The sequence below is a fragment of the Erythrolamprus reginae genome, chromosome 2, assembly GCF_031021105.1.
Source record: "Erythrolamprus reginae isolate rEryReg1 chromosome 2, rEryReg1.hap1, whole genome shotgun sequence".
Taxonomy (NCBI): domain Eukaryota; kingdom Metazoa; phylum Chordata; class Lepidosauria; order Squamata; family Dipsadidae; genus Erythrolamprus; species Erythrolamprus reginae.
Genome location: NC_091951.1, coordinates 251,921,447 through 251,948,905, shown reverse-complemented (window position 1 = coordinate 251,948,905; position 27,459 = coordinate 251,921,447). Strand labels below are relative to the sequence as shown.

General features: G+C 39.8%; 1 protein-coding gene across 1 annotated transcript in view; it reads left to right on the top strand.

Moving 5' to 3' along the window:
• Positions 1-987: 987 nt before the first annotated feature.
• LOC139159564 (SUN domain-containing protein 3-like) overlaps positions 988-27,459 on the top strand; it is a 185,799-nt gene continuing 159,327 nt past the window's right edge. The window contains exons 1-8 of the mRNA XM_070736873.1: positions 988-1,036; positions 5,787-5,871; positions 7,822-7,886; positions 9,696-9,751; positions 12,049-12,089; positions 15,111-15,267; positions 17,837-17,921; positions 18,498-18,607. Coding sequence (XP_070592974.1) covers positions 988-1,036; positions 5,787-5,871; positions 7,822-7,886; positions 9,696-9,751; positions 12,049-12,089; positions 15,111-15,267; positions 17,837-17,921; positions 18,498-18,607 — 648 coding nt within the window. The remainder of the gene's footprint in view (positions 1,037-5,786; positions 5,872-7,821; positions 7,887-9,695; positions 9,752-12,048; positions 12,090-15,110; positions 15,268-17,836; positions 17,922-18,497; positions 18,608-27,459) is intronic.

Genomic DNA, 27,459 nt, shown 5'->3' with positions numbered 1-27,459 from the left:
AAGACAAGACCCAGAGTTACAGAAAGTAGTCAACTGTGTATTAAAGGGATGGCCTAACAAAAACCAGGGGGATTGTTTAAAAGAGTTCAGAAACAAAAGGCTAGAACTGTTTTATCTTAAAGGGTGCCTTTTGTGGGGAGACAGGGTCATAATTCCCTCCAGCTTAAGGTACAAAGTCTTAAAATTATTGCATATGGGGCACCCTGGTATTGTGCGAATGAAAAGCTTGGCCAGAGGACATTTATGGTGGCCAGGGCTTGATGCAGAGATTGAAAAATGGGTAGCCACTTGTGATCCATGTCAAGAGTCTAGGCCAAACCCCCCTAGAACCACACCAATGGAATGGGAACAACCAAAGGGACCATGGTCAAGGATTCATATTGATTTTGCAGGCCCAATTGGGCCACAGTACTTTTTAGTAATTGTGGATGCTTATTCTAAATGGGTAGAAATTATTGCCATGAGCAACATCACCACTAGTGCCACCATTAAAGCCCTGCGCCGTCTTTTTGCCACACATGGCTGCGCTGACATATTGGTGTCAGATAATGGTCCGCAGTTAACTGCCAGACAAATGGAATTATTTTTAGATCAAATAGGCATCAGACACGCCCTCATCTCACTTACTCCCCTTGGGCTAATGGGTTGGCAGAGAGGTACGTGCGCGTGGCCAAAGAAGCCTTATGCAGGTCAGGACCAGGTGAGGTGCAAGAACACCTTGACCAATTCTTATTAACCCAGCACATCACCCCAAATGCTACCACTCAAAAAAGCCCTGCTGAACTTTTGATGGGGAGAAAACTGAGGACCCCAATAGATAGACTCCATCCTATGTATTGTGAAAGCAAAAATGATGTTGTAAATCCAGAAAGAAATTTGTATTTAGGTCAAAATGTGATTGCAAAGAACTTTGATGGTGGAATAATCGGTTAAAAGGGACAATATTACAACAAACCGCGCCAAAGACATACTATGTGCGTTTAGACGATGGCCGAGTGTGGAAAAGGCACATCGACCACCTACGAAGGCGCCAAGAGTCCACACCTGTACCAAACGCCACCACAGCCCGAAACACTAACTTGGATTATTCACCCTTGCTTTCTACAGAGGACTTCAACGGACGGACTATACAACAAAATTTAATGGACACGCAAATCTACTCACAAATTCCACGATCTTCCTCCAGCGATGTCGAGCCAGCATCCTCGGGGGTCGGCGTTGTGCCCGCAGACTCTACACTGGGGGCCTTTCCGCAACCAAGACCCTGGACTTCCAGTGGAGATGCTAGCGAGCCGACCTCCTCTTTGGCCGATTGCCAAGACTCAAATGATCTGCGCAGGTCCGAAAGGATTGCACGCAGACTGAGCCGATTGGATGATTTTGTCACCTGGCTTTCTGTGTAAAACTGTTTTTTTCTAAACAAAGGAGGGAGGGGTGTTGAGTATGTATAAAGCAATGTAAATAGTTGAATTTTGTTAGACGCCTATGATTGGCTAAGACTCTGACAGTTGGGTTTCGGCGGGAAGTCTAAAAGTATAAAAGGAGCGTCTGGTGCTGTGTAAAGCCAGACGCGTTCCTTGCTGAAGTCACTTTCCGAATAGAGCTGAATAAAAGAACCGTTTAAACTCAAGCTGCCTCAGACTTTTCACTAACTATTGCGTTTAATTGCATTAAACTAAAAAGGGAGGTAATGGGACATAGCAAAACAAAAAACAAAAAAACCTCACCACAAATCTTCTTTCTAATGAATAACAATCCCAAAGCAGTTATATCAGCATTTGGGAAATAGGTCTACAGATTTATTTTATTTATTTATTTGATTTTTATGACGCCCTTCTCCTTATACTCAGGGCACCTTACAACATGTTAGCAATAGCACTTTTTAACAGAGCCAGCATATTGCGCCCATAATCCAGGTCCTCATTTTACCCACCTTGGAAGGATGGAAGCCTGAGTCAACCTTGAGCCGGTGATGAGATTTGAACCGCTGATCTACAGATCTACAATCAGCTGCAATGGCCTGCAGTACAGTATTCTACCTGCTGCGCCGCCCCGACTCCTGTATATAGATATACAGTATAGGCTTTGCACTCTTCTATTAAACCGTTAGAGCCATTCAAGAGGATGACTTCATCTCGTTGGCTTTTTATTATGATTGTTCTTTTCCCTCATCTACATTTCAGAATGAACAAGAGAAGGTGTTCCAGTATGTAAAGATCAAAGTGGAGAGCAACTGGGGAAATCCAGAGTACACGTGCATTTATCGAATCAGGATGCATGGAAGGATGGCCAATATAAACCATTTGGGCAAGAAAGTGGATGAAATCTCCCAAGATAAATAAAGAAAAACAGGAATATGAACATTTATACTGAGGAAGTGTAAAAAGCACCTAGAACTTGCTCCAGATTTTCCCACCAGGGGAAAATGGGAAATAAAACATGAGAATATACTAATGATGTTGAGTTATTTGACTAACAGGTTTCAGTTGAAAATTCAGTTAGAATTGTTGTTAAAGTAGTAGTTGTTAAACTAATGTAGTTGTTAAACTAATGTTGATTTCAGTTGAAAATTCAGTTAGAATTGTTGTTAAAGTAATGTAGTTGTTAAAGTAATGTAGTTGTTAAAGTAATGTGTAGTTGTTAAACTAATGTGAGTAGCAAGAGTAGATTCTGTCCAATCTCTCAAAAAGATGAGGTGACTGGAGGTGATCTCCCAATAAAATATTTCAGTTCAGATTATAGCATAGAGGCAAATGTACAGAGATATTAAAAGTTCAAATAAATGAGTCATATTTCCAACAAAAATTACCTTAATGTGGAGTATCACTGTATCAAGAAATGGGGTAAATATCCATGTAGTTATAAAATTATGTCTTAATGAATCACTCTGTTGACTGAAAAATAATATATATCAAGAAAAGCAGTGTCATGAAATGTTAAGGAGCTTTCAACTAAGGCTCACCCTCCATAGATTTGTACACACTGAACAACCTTTCAACTTTAAATTTACAGGTAAGTCGAAAAACATTTCAATAACAAAAATATACTTTCCACTCAGTTGATGAGCCTGGTGTAGTGTTGGCTATCTTGTTTAACATGTTCCAAGCCGTGCAATCCTTCTATGGGTCAATAAATCCTTTTTAGGAAGAAAATTATTTGAAAAGATAAATATAAGGCCAATGATTCGAACAGGCAAATTAGTTGTTAAAGAAAGTTAGCTTACCAGAACCAGAAGAATTTGTCTGCTTTCACCTTAATTCCACATATCTTTTTCCTTTAGGGAAAATAAATCCGAAAAGGTTAGCATTGTGGCTATATGTGTCATACTCATGTGGTGGGCATTGCCCAACCAGATGGCTGGATTCCATAATGTGATAGGATAGGTGAAGCCAATAGTCCAAGACTTAAAACTGTCCAGTTCATTCCTATTTATTCCAGGCTGGAAATGTATTATAATACCTTCCCGTGCATAACTCCCTAGATAAAATGAGATCTTTCAAAAGTCATAGATACATACACATTTCTTGTGTGAATGGATTAGTGAAGACAGCAAGAATACATGAAAAGCTCCTGGGAAGATGAGCAAATTATCTGCAAATGAATTATATGGGCTCCTCAGTTTGGGCTCAAGACTGATTTGATTTGCTCCTTTATTGATTATAATTCCCATGTTTCCATTGTTACAAGGAACCCCATACGAGTGTTACAGTTTTATTCATAATTCAAATGGTTGAGGGGGTTTGCCAGTTTCTGTCATTTTTTTGTTGGTGTCAGTAAAAAAAAAAAAAGTCCAATCAAATGAATGGCTTTGTTTAATGACCATCTTTTCAGAAATTACAAATTGAATTTATAAATACGTGCACAAACAATCCTTCTCTTTAAAATCTGACCTGGTTTAGCTCACAAGGATAGGAAGAGAAGAAAACAGAAAAACACAAAACTGGAAATGTCAGGTTGCTCAGCACTTATCCAGTGAGGATGGTTTATTTATGCAGATGAAATTCATAATCAATGGAAAAACACAAAAGAGATTTTTGAAAAGCTCCCATCCTCCACCCATCTAATTACCGTATATACTCGTACTCTATATACTCGAGTATAAGTCGATATTTTCAGCACAAAAAAAGTGCTGAAAAATACAACCTCGACATATACTAGAGTCACTGACTTTCACTGACCTGAAAACTGTCCCAAAGTTCCACAGTTCAGATGTGAAAGGCAGGGAGGAAAGAAACCTCATGGCTGGCAACAGGAGGTTTTTTTCTTTCTGCTCTTGCTGCCCATGAGCTGCCTGATTGGCAGCAGGCTGAACCAATCACAGCTCCTTCTCTACACAGAAAGGAGGCACTGAGAGAGCTATCTGATTGGCAGCAAGGTGTACCAATCACAGCTCCTCCTCTACAGGAAGCACTGGGGGAAGGGGCGGGAGAGTTCAAGAGACTTTCAGAAGGAAGGAACCATGGATTTGATCAAGCCAGCAACGCTATTTTACAAGTACTGTAAATAAAATGTACAAGTAAAATGTAAGTTACCCATTTAAATTTGATTAACAGGATAGGTTATTTTGTAAGAAAATGTTGCTTAAAGTGGGGATAACTGTGTGTAATTAAACTTTTTCTTCCAACTATACTTATCCTAACCAAGCAGATTGTTAATGCTGACTTGTTTCAAACAATACAAAGGTTAGGATAATATAATAGTATGAATTTTGTCATGAATCATTTGTTCTACATAATTAATATGAATAGATTTACCTTTTTTTAAGAGTATGGTTTCTCCTTATGCAAGACAAATATCATGTAGAAGAAAGATTTTACAGTTAATGATTGAGTAACCCCCAATTGTTATTTACTGATCTATTGATATAGTAATAATGATTTTAACTTATGAAATACATTTTAAATGGAAAATCTGAATATTTATCACATGGAAGTCTGATTTAAGCAATTGTTTTGAAAGAATATATAAAATCCCAATTATTAAGAAAATTATAATGATATTAAGATAACAGGTTTTAAGATTAAGATAACATTCCTAAAGATATTTTAAAAGGTTTTTGGAATTTAAAAAAAGAAAGATTTTGGAAGGGGAGGAAGAAATGCAATAAATAAAAAACATTTTGGAAGGAAAAAAGTTATATAATATAATAATAAGAACAGGGTTGGAAGGGACCTTGGAGGTCTTCTGGTCTAACCCCTTGCCTAGGTAGGAAACCCTACACTACTTCAGACAAATGGGTATCCAACATCTTCTTAAAAACTTCCAGTGTTGGAGAATTCACAACTTTTGGTGGCAGGCTGTTCCACAGATTCATTGTTCCAACTGTCAGGAATTTTCTCCTTAGTTCTAAGTTGCTTCTCTCCTTGTTTAGTTTCTACCCATTGCTTCTTGTTCTGCCTTCAGGTGCTTTGGAGAATAGGTTGACTCTTTCTTCTTTGTGGCAAACTCTGAGATATTGGAAGAATGCTATCATGTCTCCCATGGTCCCTTTTTTCATTAAATTAGATATACCCAGTTCTTGCAACCGTTCTTCATATGTTTTATTCTCCTACAAAAACAATTTTAAGAAGCCACAATAGAAGAATATTCCATTTTTATAAGTTACCAGTAGCCACTGTATTTTTCACCCTGGACTTATATTCGAGTCAATAAGTTTTCCCAGTTTTTGTGGGAAAAGTAGGTGCCTCGGCTTATAATTGGGTCGACTTATACTCGAGTATATACGGTACTTTATAAACCTTCAGAATCAACACCTTAATTGTTTTGTGAATTGTTCTGTTTCACAGAAACCATATGCTGCATTCCTAGCCTTATTGTGTATTCTATTATCTACTTTCTTCGAAAACTTTTACAATTCTGCTGCTGTATAAGGTAAGTAGCGATGTAACAATGTCCAAAACGTCTTTTGGAAAGAAATCATAATCAAGACAGCTAACTCTGCATCTAATCATCTTCTCCATCACATCTACGTTGGGTGGGGTAGAGGTTGAAAATATCATATATTAGATGACATGCAAGACTTTAAATAGGCTAAAGAGGTGTTACCCTAACACATTGGTGATTAACATTTTTATTGTCACTTGCCGAAAGCATACTTTGACACCCATAACGCAATGCGTGTGCGACACACACCCAGCCTCGCAGTTGCCCACACAACTCCCCTGCATGCACCCCGCATATGTGCGCACTCCCCCTATGCTCCCCCACTCCCTGCATATACAAGTGACCTCCTGCCCCTCCACTCCCTGCATGCATTTTTGACCCCCCATGCACATCCCCATGAATTTAAATATTTAAAAATTATTTTGATTATAAATCCATGTTTTATATTAAAATAATGTATTATAACTATAAAATATTCAATTATTGTGTTTTAATGGTGCCTTTTATGCACAAATTAATTATCCTTAATTTCTTCCTTCCTTGACTTTAAAAGTAACAGATTCTGCATGGTCCCATTTGCAGTTCCTCTCTCTCTCTCTCTTCCTAGTCCCAAGTCCCTCCCTCTAAATTCAAGTCTACTTCTCTCAGATTCTCCAAACCACATATCTTCTCCAGCCAACGTATTCAGCAATTTCTTTGATGGTGAAAGTTGTCCACACTGGCTGAGTTGGGAATGGAAATGGGATAAACCATTCAGAAACCCAAATGAAAGAATGAATGAGTGAGTGAGTGAATGAATGAATGAATGAATCAGTCAATCAATCAATCAACCAATGAATCAATCAATCCAGCCCAGCCAAGTAGCTGCAACCAAACCTGCCACTGTCAATTCACCATGGCCAACTCACCTCAGCACAACTCGCCATGGGACAATTTAACAATTCAATTTTATTATTTAAAATAAATTTTAAAATATTAAATTTTCCATTCTTCAGTGATTCTATTCCACCATTTCTTTGATATTAGTGTAATTCTTGTCCCGCAGTGAATCATCCTATGGAGAGTTGGCCATGTTGAAATAAACCCAGTTGAAACACACATGGACTTCTTGAATCCTTTGCATAGACTCAAGCTGCCTCTCTCCTCCATTACTTGCAGGAAGAAAGCTTATGTTATGTCTTCCTCTACTTCACAAGTAGTCTTTCTTCTGATCCTCTTGCTGGTTTTCATTAACTCTACTATTTATTTTACTCTCACTTCTGCTTTTCCATATCTCAAGCAATGTAATAACCTGAGCATTGCCAAGAATTTGATGCTTGACCTGTTTTACATGCAGGCAATTTCCAATTCCATATCTGCATATCCAGTTTGGGAAAGGCCCCTATCTGATACCTAACAATGCTGCTAACACCTTAAACTGAACTGGTTGAACTCAATAGATGCATCTTCCTAGGTCAGCGCTAGGCAAAGTTGGCTCTTCTATGACATGTGGACTTCAACTCCCAGAATTCCTGAGCTAGCATGAGTGGCTCAGGAATTCTGGGAGCTGAAATTCACAAGTCATAGAAGAGCCAACTTTGTCTACCCCTGTCCTAGGTGTTTCTTCCCTTTCTCATGCAACAGCTAGCATAGCCATAATGCATGGTGTGATACCATTGGCACTAGGGGTTAAGGAAACACCTTGTTTGATGACATCACACCATGCATTGTTTTATGGCAGATATCAAGCAAGGAAAAGAGAGGAGAGAAAAAAAACATGAAGCAGCAGCAACCCTCAGAATGACTTGTTAATAAACCTCTCTGGTTGGGAAAAGAACGAGCAATGCCCTTGAGTGGCCCTCGCCATTATCAAAATTCCCATTCTTATCCTTAACATTTTTATCCTAAGAATTTTCCCGTCTATTGACTTTTCCTTAATGATCCTACCTTCCTCCACAGAAGCCAAATGGATAACTCTGTGAAATGCTTGATGTTGCTCACCATAGCTGCTTCAGTCATTTATGGTAAGTACTTCCACTTGAGATTTGAAAAAAAAACATCTGAATAGCAGGCGGTTCTCATGGATTGAACAAAAAAGGTGCTTGTGTCGATGACCTGAGTGTCAGAAGTCCCAATGTGCCAGATTTTATCCAGAAAAGTTCATGTTTTAACTCACGTCAGGTGGGCAAGGCAGTGGCTAAGGAAGGTTTCCCACGAGGAAAGAGGGTGATAAGCAGGGGTGGGGCTACTGCCTGTCTGCAGGGGGGGGGAACGCAGTGGGGTAGCAAAAATGGAGCTCCGCCCCAGAGCACCCAATTTGCCTTGAAAGATGTTGAAAATAAATGCAGGGCATCTTGCATAAGCCACGCCCGCAATGTGGTAGTAAAATTTTGGTAGCCCTTCACTGGAGATAAGTCCAGAGTTTCAGCAACCAAATAAGAGTCCAAGAGTCTAAAGTCTGAGAGCTGAGACCAAGCCCAAATTTCAAGGAACAGGATCCAGCGAAGCTGGGAAGAAGCACATCAAAACAAGCAAGTGTTCCTGATAGACACGCCTTCTCAAGCATCTGATTCAATCAACCTTCCCCAGCTTTCCTTCTGAGGAAGGACGGGGCTGCTTCCTTGTAAGCAACCTCGCTGATCTCCTCTGTGCCCCTCTCCACTCTGCTCTCCTCATCCGTTCCTTGTCAGAGGCAGTCTAGAGCAGCGGCGGGTTCCACTTACCTGCATATCGGTGCGCTGCACGGGCATCCTACTCATTCGGGTGGTCATGGATGTGTGCCTGTGCGTGTGTTCCCACATGTGATTTTGCTTTTGCGCATGAAACAAAAACTTGCTGAAATCTCCTGAGGGGACACTCGCTTGCATGCAATTTCAGTGATTTTTTGCTTCCACACATGTGGAGAAGCAAAAAATCAATGACATTTCGCGCACCTGGGTATCCCCTCGCAGGATTTTTTAAAAAAAAGATGGCGCCAGTCACCAGAATATTGAAGACGGCATCAGAGTGGTTGCACGCAATTTGCGCAGTCTAGCGGAATGGAGCTCCGAGGCGTACAGGTAGCAGCCCACCACTGAGAGACTACCATCTTTGTTGGTCCTGTGCAGCTGCTCTGCTCCTGCAGGAGGATCCCCATCCGGTTGGCCCCCCCACTCTCACTGCCAGACGCCCTTGGGACTTCCTCATCCTCATCCCCTCGACTTTCCACTCATTTATAGAGGACTATGTCTTCCCTGTTGGACAGTCCCAGCTCCAACTCCTGCTCCTCTGAACCAGGATCCAACTGCAGATTCTTGCAGGACGAATACGTATGGAACTGCACAGCAGAAGTGTCCAACCTGCAAACAAGGGCATGTTATTGTATATCCTATGACCATTCACCTTTCTCTCAGATACAGATTTTTCTCTCAGTACTGAAAGAGCTTCTGTAAGAGACAATTTGGGTAGGTGGTTGAAGTAAATGAAGGCTGTTTGAATAGTAAGTATCGGTAGAAAAAAGTGAGATTTTAAAAGCTCCTTCAGGTAGTGGGAAATGGTTGTGTGTGGTGATATTTTTCTTAGATGCACTTCTATATTACTCTGTGTTTATAAAACTAAAAAGCTTTTCTTTTCTTTCAAAAGGAAGGAGAGAACGTGCCCAGTGTTCAATAAAGTTGCCAAATTTCAGTGTAGGTAGGATTAATGTCCTTCTTGAAGAGTTTTGAGAAAAGAGGATAACATGCTAGAGGAACATCTTTCCTTAAATTCTGTGTAATTTTAGCATGAAGCTTCAAGACAAAATGCATTTGTAGAGTTCATTGTAGAAACTTCCCAGTTTTGTTTGTTTCTCACAGGCTCAGTTTATACTGTTTGTCAATACTTGCAATTATCTGATGGCCTGTCATCCAAGGTAAACACCATTGCATGTAAGGGACAGAAAAGGAAGTCATCGAAATAGTTTGGGGCCAGATTGGGGAACTCATAGAGAATTTGAGAATTTGGCCTCAAGACAAAAAGGCTGCCACACACAAAGATCCTTTCCTCAGTAACAATTCTCAATGGAAACAAGCCCTTGCTCGATAATAAGAGGCCATGAAAGATGATGTTCACATTTGTTTTCTTGGGTTTTGAGGCTACCAGAAATGTTGTATCTGGAAAACAGCAAGTGAATTTGTGTATAATCTGTCATCATGGAAGTGACAGTTAAAATCTGGATTTTATTTTTTAAATATAAAAGAATGGCTCAAGTAGCAAACTTGGCTCCACTACTTTTGCATTCTCCAAAAATAGGTACTCCTTGTTTGGTGACTGCAATTGACAAACTACAAGTCCGTTGTTCAGCAAAGCTGTCACTAAGCAAAAAATCACATAACCACAATTCTGCTTATTATTTTACTTCAGCTTTTCTTTGCTTTGAAGCAGGGGTGTCACAATCATGGCACAGCTGCATCACACACTGGCCACCCCCACACCCCGGTTTAGCGAAGGGGGAAAAAAGCCACAATACATCACATAATGACAACATGACAACATGAGTTTGACATCCCTGCTTTACAGCATTAGGATATAACCCCAAACAGTTGTGTGAATCCAAGCATAAGAACATAAGAAGAGCCATGCTGAATCAGGCCAAAGCACATCGAGTCCAGCATTCTGTGTTACACATTGGCCCCCTAATTGTACATGGGAATCTTGAGCAGAAGGAGAAGGCAAAACTTTCCCTTGACCCCAAACAAATGGTACTCAAGGGAATTCTCCCTGCCTCAACCAACATAGAGGCGGCACATGGACATCCATTTCAATAACTACCGATACACTTGGCATCCATGAATCTGTCTAATCCTGCCTTGAAGCTATCAAGGCTGACAGCTAAATTCCATAAACCAACGACCCTTTGGGTAAAGAAATATTTCCCTTGATTTGTCCTCGCGTTCTTACCTATGTGCTTTAAGGAGTGCCCCCTTGCCCTAGTATTGTGTGATAGAGAAAATAATTTTCTCTATCCACCTTTTCTATCCCATGCATGATTTTATACACTTCGATCAAGTCACCCCTTAAATGCCGTCTTTCAAGGCTGAAGGGACCAAGGCGTTGCAACCTGGTATCATAAGGGAGGGCCTCCAAGCAGTGTGGTATAAGGTGTAGTGAGAACTCAATTTATGAAGAACCTGGAGAAATGGCCAAATCATATATCCCTTTTCCCCTACTCCCCATCGTTTGAAATGCTTACCCTGGCACTGGGATAATTAGAAAGAATGGGAATGGTGTTTGCATTTACATTCACTGGAAAGAGGGTGAACAGGTACATGATGGGGAATATGCATTGAAAGAAGTGTACCTGCAGGTTCTTAGGAGGCAAATGCCTTCAGGGGTGAAAGTGACTAGGATTTTGTCAATTCCAGGCAGCAGCTGCTACCAGGCTGCAATCAACTCATTAACGTTACACAACTGAGCCTGTTAAGTTGTTCTCAGCAGTTTTGGAGTAACCACTGCTACACAAACAAGCAGCTCAGGAAATGACAGCTTGCTTGGGTTTGATATAGCAATTAAAATGCTGGCTTAGAAACTAGGAGACACTGAGTTCTAGTCCTGCCTTAACCTTGAAAGTCAGCTGGGTGATCTTGGCCCAGTCACACACACTCACCTTAACTCACTTCAGATTGTTATTGTGGGAAAAATAAGAGGAAGAAGGTATGTTGGGATATTTTGTAAAAATATATATATAATGGAAAGTAGGATACAAACAAGCAAACATAAATTAAAATGTATTGGCTCTACCAGAGGGTATGGGATAAGCACAAGGCAATGTGGACAGGTAACCAAATGATGTTGTAAAGGTAAATGTGGTTATTGATTCCCAAGTTAGTTTTTCATCATCTATGTAATGGTAAATTCTCACTATCTAAGGCAATCACTAAATGATAAGATTATAATTTACTGCATAATTCTGGCTGGGGAGGTATGGAATTGAATTTAAGTCAAGAAGCATATACTGTACATATATATAGATAGATAGATAGATAGATAGATAGATAGATAGATAGATAGATAGATAGATATAGATATAGATATAGATATAGATATATATAGATATAGATATATATTCTAAAATGGTCATAAATTAACTACAGTTAACTATGATTGAGGTCCACGTTAAAAATTGTTCATATAAAAGTTGAATCATATATGTTTTTTCCCTTCCAACAGGAACTAGCAAAAATGTATGAAACTGAGCTCAACAATCTCTGGTAAGACTATTATACATGCCTCCAAAATATCTGAAAGAAAAAGACTTTACTCATTAATTAAATGTATAAACTGCTTAAATCTATCTCATGACTCTGGGAAATTTACAAAATACAATAGTTAAAAACAAGAATGCACACAAGCTTTAAAAAAAAAAGTCTGGAAATCGTCACCCAATAAACCAAAACATTGGAAAGAGGCCTCTCCCCCTTCAAACCTAAGATATGGAAGAAAAGTTATGGTTTAAAGGAAAAGAACTGTACAAATCTCTGGGAATGTGGCTTATTGAAATGCAGCCAGGCTTAGAACTACAGGAACTAAGACAGGGCTGCCCAACCTTGGCAAATTTCCAGAATTCCCCAGCCAGGCATGCATTGGTCTAGGAATGTAAGCCTCAAGTTTCATTATCTCATGTACATTAGGGTTAAAATAATAGGTTGTCCAATTCCATCCTTGGCCTACACCAGGGGTAGGCAAAATTGGCTCTTCTATGACTTGTGGACTTCAACTCCCAGAATGCCTGAGCCAATCATGCTACCTCAGGAATTCTGGGAGTTGAAGTCCACATGTCATAGAAGAGCCAACTTTGTCTGTTCCTGGCCTACACCAATCCCTTTGGAGGCAATCCTAAGACTGAAAACACATTGGAAGCCCTCTGGATAAGTATGCATTTGATTTTGGTTAGAGACTACAGTGCAACATTCTTTCACACCCAAGGAGAAAATATTTAAGCTGCAATTCTATCCACCTTTCTGTGGAAGGAAGTTCCCTCGAATTAAAAAACATTCATTCCTGACTATATTTAGGGCAGGGCTGTCAAACCCAAGGCCCATGGGCCACATCCGGCTCGCGGGACTGCCCTGGAAACAGTAAAGATTGGCTTCTTGTTCCTCTGTTGGCAAAAACAGTGCTCGGGTGGACCACATGCGGTGGGTGAGGTCTGCAGGAGGCTTTCACAGTAAAAAAATTGAGCCTCCAGGGAACTTTTTGCTGTAAGCTGTGAGCGCGCGCTCCCCATCCCCCTGCCAGCCCGCGGGGGGGGGAGGTGCGGCAGTAGGAGCAAAGGGAGCCGCGGCCGCCCCTACCTCCCCACAGTGCCTCCAGCCAAACGTGCCCCTGGCTTCTCAGCCCTGCTCCCCGCCCGCCCGATCCGCCCCCTCTCCTCCTCCGCCACCTCCTGCCTTGGGGCGCGACTTCTCTCGCGGCAGTGGCGTCTGCAGGACGAAAGTGCTGCCAGCCAGCCAGGGGGCTGCGAGAGAGGGCTTTCTCCGAAGGCTTCGGGAATGCCTGCCCTGCCCCTCTCGCAGCCCCTTCGCTGGGAGCGCTTTCGTCCCAAACTTCCAGCAAGGGGGCTGTAGTAGAGGCAGTGCAAGCGTTCCTGAAGCGCTTGGAGAAAGCGCACTCGCAGCCCCCTCGCCGCCTCACAGCGATCACCCTGCCACCGCACCAGGGCTACTGACCAATGCCGCTGCTAACAGAGAGAGAGAAAGGGGGGGCGGAGATAGAGATAGCAAGAGAGAGAAGAGAAAGAAAGCAATAGAGAGAGAGAAAGAAAACGAGAGAAAGAGAGAGAGAGATGAAGGGGGGGAGAGAGAGCTAGCAAGAGAGAGAAGAGAAAGAAAGCAATAGAGAGAGAGAAAGAAAACAAGAGAGAAAGAGAGAAAGAGATGAAAGGGGGGTAGAGAGAGCTAGCAAGAGAGATAAGAGAAAGAAAGCCAGAGAGATAGAAAGAAAGAAAGAGTGAGAAAGAGAGAAAGCAATAGAGAGAAGGAGAGAGAGAAAGAGCAAGAAGGGGAGAGAGAAAGAGAAGAGAAATGACTCTTGATTTAAAGGATATGGTAAAAAGCACCCAAATAATAACCCCCAGCCGTTTGTGTGTGTGTGTGTGTGTGTGTGTGTGAACTGTTGAACCATTTCCAATAGCTCACCTCTAATTGGAAATGGTTCAACAGTTCACACACACACACACACACAAACACACACACACACACAAGGGGGGAGGAGACAGGGATGGAAAAAGCGAAGATAATAATAGTAATATAATTTGGTTTTGTTTTATTATTAATTTCTTTTAATAAAAAAAGAAGGGATTTTTTTTATTTATTTGTTTGTTTGTTTGTTTGTTTGTTTGTTTGTTTGTTTATCTATGCCGCCCAGTCCCAAAGGGAATGTCACTCAGACACTATACTTTTCCGCCAACACCGAAAATTTTTTTGGTACATGTGATGTTGAGCTGACCACGCCCACTGTGGCCACACCTACCTACCCCCAAGATCAAACACAACCCAGATGCGCCCCTCAATGAAATTGAGTTTGACATCCCTGCTTTACCGTATTGGGGTCAGGCATGCTTAATATCTCCTTTCTTGATTCTAACATCCTTCAGATTCGGCGGAAATGCCTTAATATCCAGTTTTATGTAACCACAATAATTAGCTGGTGCATTGCAGGCCCAGGAATGCCCTGGAAAGCAGTTATGATTACAGTCAGTCCTCAATTTACGACCACAATTGAGCCCAAATGTTTCTGTTGCTAAATGAGACATTTGTTAAGTGAATTTTGCCCCTGTTTACCACTATTTTGCTACGCTGGTTAAGTAAAACTATGGCTTTGTTAAGTTGATAGCATGGTTATTAAATGAATCTGGCTTCCCTAATTGACTTTGTCTATAAAAAGGTTGCAAAAAGATGATCACAACACTGGGACTCTGCAACCGTCATAAATATGAATCAGTTGCCAAGCATCTGAATCTTTGTCATGTGACCATGGGGAGGCCGCAACAGTCCTAAATGTGAAAAGTGGTCGGAAATCACTTTTTTCAGTGCCACTGTAATTTCAGACTTATTAAATGAATGGTTGTAAGTCAAGGACCAGCTGTATTACACTAGTCTACAGCAAAAATCCAGGCAACAATAGACGGAAGCAACAATAGAACAGGTTTGTATCCTTTTGCTTTGCCATTTAACAGTTTTTCAGAGTTTTGCATATAATCCTAACACCCATTTCCCCTCCTTTCTTACAAGGAAATTTCAACATCTGCTGGAAGATCAATTCCATGAAATTCAGGACCTTAAGAATGAAATGGATCAAATGCATTCTGAGATTAGCAACCTCCATAAAGGCCGCCTGCAGTCCACCAAGCAAATCCTTCAGGAAAGTGACTTACCAGGAGAGGAGAAAGTAGGAAGCTGCAACTAATCTCAGAAATTCTCTGGTTTCGATCTTTCCAGATTATCATTTTCTTTTGCACATCTATTAGCTACCATAGAATGTCATTTTTTCCCCCGTTTACAAAACTGAAGTCTGTTAGTTGTTCTCATGCCCAGCCTCTCTCGTACCAAATATGCTTAAAAAATACAGTAGGGAAAACATTGAACCACAGTGAGGGTTTTCTTTCCTGCTGCAAAAGGGTAAATTATAATTCCATACTGGGCACTAGTATTCCATGTTGCATCCAGTTTTGGTCGCCACAATATCAACAAAATGTTGAGAAACAAGGATGGTGCTAATTGGGTATATCCAGTCTAATGAAAAGAAGGATTAGGGATGACACGAAAGCAGTGTTCCAATATTTGAAGGACTGCAGAGAGCAGAGAGCATCAACCTGTTTTCCAAAGCACCTGAAGGCAAGACAAGAAACAATGGATGGAAACTAATCAAGGGAAAAAGCAACCAAGAACCAAGGAGAAATTTCCCAACAGGGAGAACAATCAACCAGTGGAATAGTTTGGACAAACTATTCCACCTATGGTGGTGAATCTATAGCATCATGCGAGAGGTCCCATGCAGAGCCCTCTCTGTGGGCATGTGCGTCATCACCCCAGCCTAGTTCCATCACATTTCTTCATCAGTTTCATTTTCAGGGAAACAAAAGTTTGTGGGACTAAAAAAAAAAATTCAATCAATTCCAACTTCTCATGAAAGGAGAAGATCTCACAAAGTTGGAATTGATTGAGTGATTTTTTTTTTTTAGTCCCACAAACTTTTGTTTCCCTGAAAATGAAACCGACAAAGAAATGCGATGGAGCTAGGCTGGGGCGATGACGCCCATGCCCACAGAGAGGGCTCTGCATGCCACCTCTCGCATGATGCTATAGATTTACCACCATAGCTCAGGTGTTTCCCAATGGAGAAGATGGGGTCCCCCTCCTCCTGAAATTCATTACGACACAGAGCCGTAATGCAACTCTGGATCGTCTAGGCCAGGGGTAAGCAAAGTTGGCTCTTGTATGACATGTGGACTTCAACTCCCAGAATTCCTGAGCTAGCATGATTGGCTCAGGAATTCTGGGAGTTGAAGTAAAAAAGTCATAAAAGAGACAACTTTGCCTACCCCTGGTCTAGGCTCCTTCTGGCCTCCCGGATGTCAGTTGCTTTTCCTGCAGAGCTGCCTGTGTTGGGGTGCCATGCCTCCCTGCCAGACAGCTGAACTTCGGTGCACTGCTCCTAGGCTCATCAGCCTCCAGATTCCCACCACCCAGCACCAGTTTTGGAGGGGTGGGGTGGAGAAATAGATGAAGGCAATGAGAGAGGGAGGGAAGGAGAGAGAGAAACAGAGGGATGGAAACAGGGTGAGAAAGAAGCAAAGGCAGAGAGAGAGAGAGGGAGGGAAAGAGGAAGAGAAAGAAAAATGCAGAGAGGAAGGGAAAGGGGAAGATAGGCAAGGAAAGAGAGAAAAACAGAAAGGGAAGGAGAAAAAGAGAAATGATATTACAAAAGTTTTTATTGTTATTGAGCATAATATTTCAAAAGCAGAAAAAATGAAGGGGCATAAAAGTGCATTTATCACATTTTTCGTAGAACAATTAGCTGAACTCTGCCTTTATCATTATTTTAGGTAGTAAAACCTCAGTATTCAGGTTAAATTGCCTTGTTGGCACTTTGCGACAAGTAAGTGGGTTTTGGCTTGCAGTCTCTAAAAGGTTCGCCACCACTGCCCTAGTCATAGATTTCCCACTGCTCATGATAGAGATGCTTATAATAAAAGGTGTTCTAGTATGTTTTAAGTCTTTATGGTGAAGACAAAACAATTACTCCTTTTGGAGAGTTGAGTGGTATAGAAATTAAATAAAATAGTAAATTATGGGATTATCCTTTACCAAAAGTTTAAAGGAAATTTGTACATCTCCAACCTGCTACATGAGATAGTCTGTCTGGATTGATTGATGACTCTAAGAATTATTAAATCACCTCTCCTTTCTACATACTTTTCTTCTCCACAGAAGTTCCAGCCTTTATGTCTAAAAAGCATGAGCATTGCATAGAGATTTCTGCACTGATATAAATTTTTGTCTTTTGACATTAGCCCCCAAATGCCTGTGTCCCAGGGCTGGCTATAATGTATGCTTCATAGGCATCATTTTTTCACATAATTAATTGACAGATGAAAACATCTTAATGCTATCTAAAAGAATTGTAGTACACACTGTTTTAAGCACCAGCAACCACTCCTCCTTAGCTAAAATCTGATAGAAAAATATTATTAGATACCAGTTAATATTCCTTTATGGGCTATTCATTTGGGCCCATTTATTTCCTGTCTTTACTCAGCAAACTTGAGAAAGAAACCATTTGCCGAATTGGCAAATTTTGGCTTTTTTGACATGTTGCTTTATTGTCCATATTTGTGTATGTGTTGCTAACAGTTGGAATTAAGTCTATGGTTATATTTGTAATTTACGATGTCTAACGTATGTAACTGATATTTGTATAAATCATTTCCCTGGTGCATTTTTCTTCTCCTTTGCAGGAAATGATTGATATGCTCAATTTGGCTTTTAAGAAGATTTTTGAAGACGATATACAGAAAGCTGACTGGGCTCAAAAGTCAATAGGTAATGTCCTGAAAGATGGAGTGGCTTTGGGTTTGCAACTCACAGCCAGGAGTGTCTTTGCATAAACTGTGAGTTGTGCAGTAGTTAAACCCAGTTCTGGATCTTGAGAACCTGGTTGCCCTTGAGAAGTATCTGAAAGCTTCGGTTGATTTAAATGTTTAATGGGCATCACATTTAAATCCCTGAACTGAAGCTTGGGGGGAAAAAATAAGAAAGTGATTTGAAATCATATCTGACAGATTTTTCTCTTTCTACACTAAACTCTACAAAAGATGAATTACTATTGGATAATTACAGTATATATAAGTGAATTTAATTTCTGATGAAAAGTTTCTTTATATTTTATTCTGTACTTATTCTAGCCTTTATAAAAGTATCATCTATCTACATGGAGACTACGCGGGAACTAATATTGGGAAATTACATGTGAATGAATGTAATTTCTGTTAAGAAATCTATATTTTACTCTACTAATTCTAGACTTTAAAAAACATCTGTCACAAGAAAATACATCTAAATGTTCACTAGAAATAGAAAATAACTTGAGGTTACATAATCATCTGTCTGTCTATCTAGGAGCCACGATTGATAAAGACAGGACATCTAAGTCTTTCGATTTTTTGCACCAGGAAAACTGTTGGTTTCCATTTATCTCTTCAGCCAACCCTCCTGAAACTATTTTACAGGTGCAGTATTTCTATCATTGCTATTAGTTAATTCAGTAGAATAGTACAATTTCTCAGCTAGAAAAATAGTACTGCCCCGAGTCCAGTTTCTATCACATAACTATATACATGTCATTATTTTCTTCTGGATGTTTTCTTTAACTTTTCAATCTAGCCTACACTATAGCCCTTGGATTTCCTAGAGATCTTGTATTCCAGGTCGAAATGTTGATGAAATCTGACTTCATTTCATTTTAAGGAAAGCTCAGTGCTTTCCTTAAAATTAAAGGATGCACATATTTGTGAATGGCTCTGAAAACTTTTTCTGCAGTTCTTCAGGGCCTATTTTGTTCTGACTTGAAAATCTAACTGTTGCGTTTAATTGCATTAAACTAAGGCAGAGTTCAGATGTTACAATAATATGATTTCGGTTGGTTTAGAGCAGGGGGAGGAAGGGTGAAGGAGTACCAAATTTTTTACTACCGCACTGTGGGCGTGGTTTATGCAGGACGCGCTACATTTTCTTTCAACATCTTTCAGTGTAAATTGGGTGCTCTAGGGTGGAGTTCCAATTTCGCTACTCCACTGCGTTCCCTCCCATCCAAGCAGTAGCCCACCCCTGGGGAGTGATGCACAAAACTCTCCAGCTCAAAAGCAGAATATTCCAGAGAAGAACAAAATCTTCTCCTTTGTATGTTGTTTCTGAATGTATATCTGGAATAGTTTGTGAAGTTCTGAGTTGCTGTATTTAAGAAGACTTTAAATGATGGCAAAAGCTGTGATGACGCAGTAGTTAGAATGCAGGATTGAAGGGTAACTGCTCACTGCCAGAAATCCAATGCTGACCAGTTTAAAGTTGATTCAGTTTTCCTTCTTTCTGAAGTCGGTAAAATTGGGGGCTGCTAATGTTGTAAACATCTCAGAGAGTGCTGTAAAGCACGGTGGAATGGTATATAAATCTAAGTACTATTGCTATTGCTATAGTGTAGACTGTTTCTCCTTATTTATGCTTTCTGGACGTTGGAAAGCAAAAGGAGAATTCTCTCCCATTTCTATAGAAGTTTTCATTATTGGGCTTCAGAATGGAAGAAAATGGCCCCTTGTATATTGCTGAAGCATTGGCTACAGACACACAGAGAGAGAGAGTTCAAAAAGATAAAGGGAACACTTAACAAAATATAACTCCAAGTACCATATATACTCGAGTATAAGTCGCTCCAACTATAAGTCGAGGCGCCTACTTTTGCCACAAAAACTGGGAAAATTTATAAACCCCTGTATAAGGGTGGAAATTGCAGCGGCTCCTGGTAACTTATAAAAATGGAAACCAATAAAATTACATCAATTGAGGCATCAGTAGATTAAATATTTTAGAATATTTATTTCAAAGAAAGCCAGTAAACTAGCTCTGTAAGTTTAAAAGATGGTAAACAGGTATATATCCCCCAAGGCAGGTATAGGCAAAAAAAATGCAAGTACCTAGGTGCTTACCTGAATCCCCTGCTCCTGCTGGTTTGGGTTAGGGTTAGGATACTTGACCTCTCCTTGCCTCAAAGAGATACAATTTCCCTCTATATTTACTATTACTGAACATCCAAAATATACTTAATTCTATGTATATATGCCATATGTGTAAATAAATATTACACACAGGCACACCAAAATATACTGTACATTATCTACTATATAAACTGTATGTGTATATACAGAGAGAGAAAGAGAGAGCGTCCGAGTGGTTGGCAGGTTCCTTTGCTTGCACGCAGGAGTCAACCACTCAAACGCCGCGCTAAACAAGAAAAAAGCCGTTTGGCTAGGGGGTAGATTCTTGCTTCTTAACCGGGCAGTTGCCCCCTCTCCCAGAGCGATATCCTTAGCGGTCTCCAGGAAGCGGCTTAGGGAAAGACAGCTGTCTGCCTTTTCTTCAGCTCCAAAGAAGCTCTGGGAGAGGGGGCAACTGCCCGGTTAAGAAGCAAGAATCCACCCCCTAGCCAAACAGCTTTTTTCTTGTTTAGCACGGCGTTCAAATGGTTAGCTCTTGCGTGCAAGCAAAGGAACCTGCCAACCACTCGAACGCCGCGCTAAACAAGAAAAAAGCCGTTTGGCTAGGGGGTGGATTCTTGCTTCTTAACCGGGCAGTTGCCCACTCTCCCAGAGCTTCTTTGGAGCTGAAGAAAAGGCAGACGGCTGTCTTTCCCTAAGCCGCTTCCTGGAGACCGCTAAGGATATCGCTCTGGGGGAGGGGGCAACTGCCCGGTTAAGCAAGTATCCACCCTCTAGCCAAACGGCTTTTTTCTTGTTTAGCGCGGCGTTCGAGTGGTTGGCTCTTGCGTGCAAGCAAAGGAACCTGCCAACAACTCGAACGCTGCGCTAAACAAGAAAAAAGCCGTTTGGCTAGGGGGTGGATTCTTGCTTCTTGACCGGGCAGTTGCCGCTTCTTTCGAGCTGAAGCAAAGGCAGACGGCTGTCTTTCCCTAAGCCGCTTGCGCCCTTTTGTGGTGACATGTCAGTCACCCGAGTATAAGTCGAGGTCGGGTTTTTCAGCCCATTTCTTGGGCTAAAAAACTCGACTTATACTCGAGTATATACGGTAAATCAAACTTCTGTGTAATCAAACTGTCCACTTGGGAAGCAACACTGATTGACAATAAATTTCACATGCTGTTGTGCACATTCAACTTTGTACAGAACAAAGTATTCAATGAGAATATTTCATTCATTCAGATCTAGGATGGTTCTTGGGGAAAAATGGGAGGTGGGAGCATTATGGACATATAGCAATGAGCTGCCAAAATGCTTACTGCCACACTGTGGGCATGGTTTATTTTGTGGGTGTGGCTTGCCTGCCATGTGACCAGGTGGGAGTGGCTTGACAATCATGTGACCAGGGTGGCTTAAAGGTCACCGGGGTGGCTTAAAGGTCATGTGACTGGGTGGTAGTGGCTTGATTCTTTTTCAGTTGATTACGTCACATTATTTGAATAGCCACAAAAAGGACAAATGATAGACACCATTATTTGTTGAGGAGCACAGTAACATTTTAAGGTTTTGTACTGAACCCATAAGGTTCAGTATAACAGATTAGGCAAGTAGCTCAATTTTCTTTAATTGCTATAAAAGTTAAGATCTAGATAATGATTAAAATGATTAAAGTGTTTATGGGTAAAACACACTATTTAATTATTTCTTATTTTAAAAGCCATTAAGGATCATACTAAGGTACTAGAGAAGGAAGGACAATAAAAACAATTATTAAGTATTCTATAAATAGTGCACGAACGTACAACTCCCACTGTGTCCCCCTCCCATGGGGGCAGCAGCCCATTATTGTGTACAGATCTTAAATTGTAACAAATAAAAGTAAGATACAAATTTAAGAAAAATATTAATTAATACCTTAATTTGGGATATGCAAGCTGTTGCTCCCTTCAAAAAGCTCCTTTTGAAGGGATTGGTACATAATACACTGCCAAGTTCACTGGACTGGCAACCCATCAGTAGAGGCTGGATAAACTAGCAATATGTGGGAGGAGAAGGATGAAATGGACAAAACCTTTGCCTGCTACTTCCAGCATAGCTTTCTGAAATAAGCCCTAACATAGGCATCTTAACATTCCTATATCTTCTCTTCTACTCTTTCTTAGATACATTTTACTATAAGTATATCCTCTATATAACCTACATCATGTATTTTACTATGTGTATACCCACTAAAACCCTCATTTTGTAGTGGACAAAATCAATCAATCAATCAATAAAATAAACATGTTAAAAACAACTGGCAATAATCAGGGTGAAAAATCACACCACTCTCCATAGCTCTCTGCCCGTTTCATATAAAATAATTCCGCTCACCATTAAAAGATTGCCTGCTTGTCAAGACTCAAAATTCCTTTTTTTTTTTTTTTTGCTTTCTGCACTGACCTGACTTTGTTGGCCAAGAACTGCTTCCAGGTTGTCCTTCAGGGCTGCTGCAGCCAGGGCCGCCGATAGGGCAGTATTACTGGTACTGGCGTCAAGGGCCCGGCCAAATTGAAAAATTAGGGGGGCCCGGCGATTGAACGGAGTGCTGGTGAGTTGGCGTGCTAAGGAAGCTCATTGGATTCAGTTGCAAAATTGTTACAATCGGGACCAGGCAAGAGCACAGATCTGGAAAAATGCAAAAAATTTCTCTATTCTGCCTGAAGAGCTTCATAGCTGTTAAAGGTAAAGTTTGGATCAGAGCTAATTTGGTATACATTTTGATTATGGTGTTAGATTTTTTTTCAAAATTGTTCCCTTCTAAGTGTGAGGAAAATATTTGTTGCTTTGGAGTTGACATGTTTTTTGGAGCCGTCTCGCCATTTTAGATTTGAGAAGCAAACACCATCCTGGATTCGAGAAGCAAGCATTGTGGGAAGTGGGAAGATTTGAATATGCAAAGGAGAAGCTGGATACTAAGGACTTTTCAAAAAACAAACAACTACATAATATTTTGAGACTTGTGCTGAGAAGATCAGAAGCGGGAGTTGGTTATTTTACATTTTGCCTTCTAAATTATGTTAAGTGCATACACAGTAATATTTCACCGTATGCTTAATAGATATGATAACATCCTAGGAAAAGAAGAAGAAAGAAAAGAGAAAGAAAAGGTGTTGTTCTTAGAGCCACAGACATGCTATTTGTTAAGAGACTATACATTACACATTTAAAAGCTTAAATATATTAAGTTATGGAACTCAATAGCAGGTACATTTGCTTCATAATATGGATTTGATGATACATGAGGGTATGTTTGGAAAATGCTATAAGGAGATAGGTGGAGAGGTTAATGAGAAGAAGAGGGACGGGTTTTTTACTCTTCCCTCCTCTTTCTCTTCTATTTTCTTGCACTGTGCTTTTTACACCTATGGTGGAGTTTACGTATAGTTTTAAAGATTATTGCGTATAATTTATCTTCTGGTTACCTGTTATTTATTGGTATTATTGTGTAAACAAATATTTTTCTATTGTGATGCAGGAGTATTTTGTCTTTATCCTTTGTGCCATCTTATTGCTGCTTTTAATATTGTTGATGGCAAAATTAATAATATTTTGTTAATTTGGTGTATTTGCACTGTTCTGGTAATTTATTTATATGTATGTAATATGTTGATGTCACTTGAATATATTTTCTGCGTTATTAACATATTATTAATCTGTCAAACAAGTGTACCTTGTTGTAGTGGCAGGGTTTAATTTTTTTTTTTTGAAAGGAAAATTTAATACATAATTGGTATGTCACAAAATAAAGTAGTTTTAAAATGGGGGGGGGCAGACACTTAGGCGGTATGGGGCCCCAAAATTCCTGATGGCGGCCCTGGCTGCAGCATTCAACTCTTCTACACTGATTCCCTCCTTTTAATTTTAGGGGCTAAATGATGAAACAAAAGAGGAGATCCTGCTGGGAACATTCATGTATGATACCGAGAAGGAATTAATTCAGACATTCCAACTGAAGGTAAACTAGAAATGGGAGAAGTGGGGTAGAGGTAAAACTAAAGTAGGATAGAGTAAAACCGAAGGGGCTGTGTCAGAGGGAGTTGTTTTGAAAGCATCTCTCCAATTTCTGCCCCATCTACTAAAAACCAGACAACTTTTAATTCAGTACTTTAACGAGTGGATTAGGCCAGAGCTGGAAAACCAGAGCTCCTCCTGAGGAAATATAGTTTAGATAATCTGTGGCACTATACAGATAGTCCCCGACTTACAACGGTTCACTTAATGGCTGTTCAAAGTTTCAGTAGCATTGAAGAAAGTGATTTATGACCATTTTTTCACACGTGTAACCATTGCAGCACCCCTATTTGTACACTTGACACCTGACTCACATTTTAGACAGCTGCAGTGTCTCGAGGTCCACGTGATTAACTTTTGCAACCTTCTGACAAGCAAAGTCAATGGGGAAACCAGATTCACTTAACAATTTGTTAAGTAACAATGTATTTCTAATTAAACAAATGTGGCAAGAAAAGTCATAAAATGGGACAAAACTCACTTAGCAAAGTTCTCACTCAGCAACATAAATTTTGAGCTCAATTGGGGTCATATGTTGAGGACTATATATCTTGATGGGAGCTAATGGGACATAGCAAAACAAAAAACAAAAAAACCCACCACAAATCTTCTTTCTGATGAATAACAGTCCTAAAGCAGTTATATCAGCATTTGGGAAACAGGTCTACAGCTTTATTTTATTTATTTATTTGATTTTTATGCCGCCCTTCTCCTTAGACTCAGGGCAGCTTACAACATGTTAGCAATAGCACTTTTTAACAGAGCCAGCATATTGCCCCCATAATCCAGGTCCTCATTTTACCCACCTTGGAAGGATGGAAGCTTCAGTGGCCTGCAGTACAGCATTCTACCTGCTGCACCACCCCGGCTCTTGTATATAGATATACAGTATAGGCTTTGCACTCTTCTATTAAACCGATAGAGCCATTCAAGAGGATGACTTCATCTCGATGGCTTTTTATTATGATTGTTCTTTTTCCTCATCTACATTTCAGAATGAACAAGAGAAGGCGTTCCAGTATGTAAAAATCAAAGTGGAGAGCAACTGGGGAAATCCAGAGTACACGTGCATTTATCGAATCAGGGTGCATGGAAGGATGGCCAATATAAACCATTTGGGCAAGAAAGTGGATGAAATCTCCCAAGATAAATAAAGAAAAACAGGAATATGAACATTTATACTGAGCAAGTGTAAAAAGCACCTAGAACTTGCTCCAGCTTTCAGTTTGGTTTCAGTTTGATTTCAGTTGAAAATTCAGTTAGAATTGTTGTTAAAGTAGTAGTTGTTAAACTAATGTTGATTTCAGTTGAAAATTCAGTTAGAATTGTTGTTAAAGTAATGTAGTTGTTAAACTAATGTAGTTGTTAAACTAATGTTGATTTCAGTTGAAAATTCAGTTAGAATTGTTGTTAAAGTAATGTAGTTGTTAAACTAATGTGTAGTTGTTAAACTAATGTGAGTAGCATGAGTAGATTCTGTCCAATCTCTCAAAAAGATGAGGTGACTGGAGGTGATCTCCCAATAAAATATTTCAGTTCAGATTATAGTATAGAGGCAAATGTATTTCTCTTGTAAAATATTTATTATACCTTTAATCATCTCCATCAGGGTCTGGGTCAATATAATTGCATCATCTGCAAATAAATTTATTTTCATTTCTAATTCCCCTATTCTATATCCTGCCCAAGTGTTATCTTGTCTTATCTTATTAGCTAAGATCTCTATTGCTATTACGAATAATTTTGGAGACAAAGGGCATCCCTGCTTGGTGCCGTTTGATATTTTAATACTCTGCGTTCTTTGTCCATTCACTCTTATATATGCTTCATTTCCTTTATAAATCTCTTTTATAGTTTCACAAAATTTCCCCCCCATATTTAATTTGTTACATAATTTATATAAATAACTATGGTTAACTTTATCGAAAGCTTTATAAACATCTAATTTCAAAATTCCCAGTTTCCTTTTAGTAGCGGTAGCATGGTGCATCACATTCATTACATTTCTAATTGGTTCACTTATTTTCCTTCCCTTCACGAACCCATATTGATCCTCTTCAATTATTTTTGGTAAAATATTTTCTAATCTATTTGCCAATATTTTCATAAATATTTTATAATCCTGATTTGCCAAACTGATCGGACGGTAAGACCCAGGCTCTCTTAAATCTCGACCCATCTTCGGAATGGTAACAATTTCTGAAAGCTTCCATGTCTGCGGGATATCACGATTTGACAATATATTATTAAACAATTTCCCCAAATGCGGCAACAAAACATTCACATAAGTTTTATAAAATTCCCCTGTAAACCCATCTGGGCCTGGAGCTTTGGCTTGTTTTAACCCTTTAATTACTCTAGCAATTTCATCTTGTGTAATTTCTGCATTCAAAATTTGTTTGTCTTCTTCGCTTACTATTTTCCCAACCTTGAGGACTTCTATCTTCACTTGCTCCGCTTTATACAAATCTTCATAATATTTCCTCATTATCTCCTCTAACTGGTCGTTACCATATCTAACCACTCCACTGGTGTCCCTCAATGCTAAAATACATGATTTTTCTTTCCTCTTCTTCAGATATCTCGCCATTTGCTGCATTGATCTTGTCCCCCAACTCTGTGTTTTTTGTCGCATCGCCATTCTCATCTTATTCCATTTAATCTCATCATACACCATCAACTGTTTCTTTTTCAATTTCAATAAACTATTCCAATCTCTACTTTTCGTTAATCTTAACTGCTCTTGTATCAAATCTATTTCCCTTATCTTTCTTTCCCTCTCTCTATCCCACCTCTTCCTAATATCTGCTTCCATACATATACATTGTCCCCTCATGAAGGCCTTACATGCATCCCATACAATTGATTGTTTAATACCACCCACATCATTAATTCTAAAATATTCTGATAACTCTGTTTGCAATTTCTCTTTATCTTGTTCCCTAGCAGTTACAAATATTTTACAAGAGTTTAAGCAGGAATCGGGACTGTCGGTTAATATGGAAAAATCAGAGATTATGTGTCTAAATATAGACCCGAGAGAACAGATAGAAATTAGGAAAGAATCAGGGTTGAAATTAGGTCTTAAAAAAATAAAATATTTGGGAATTTGGTTATTGAAAAACCCAGGGAAAATGGAAGAGATTAATTATAGAATAACATGGAGGAAAATGTTGAAACAGATGAGCAGCTGGAAAGATAAAAAGCTAAGGAGACTCTCTAAAATAAGAGCTTTAAAAATGATGATAGCTCCCAAGATGATGTACCTATTTCAGGTGCTGTCGGGGGGGTTATCGGTATGTAAGGTTAAAGAATGGGATAAAAAATTAAATTATTGGATT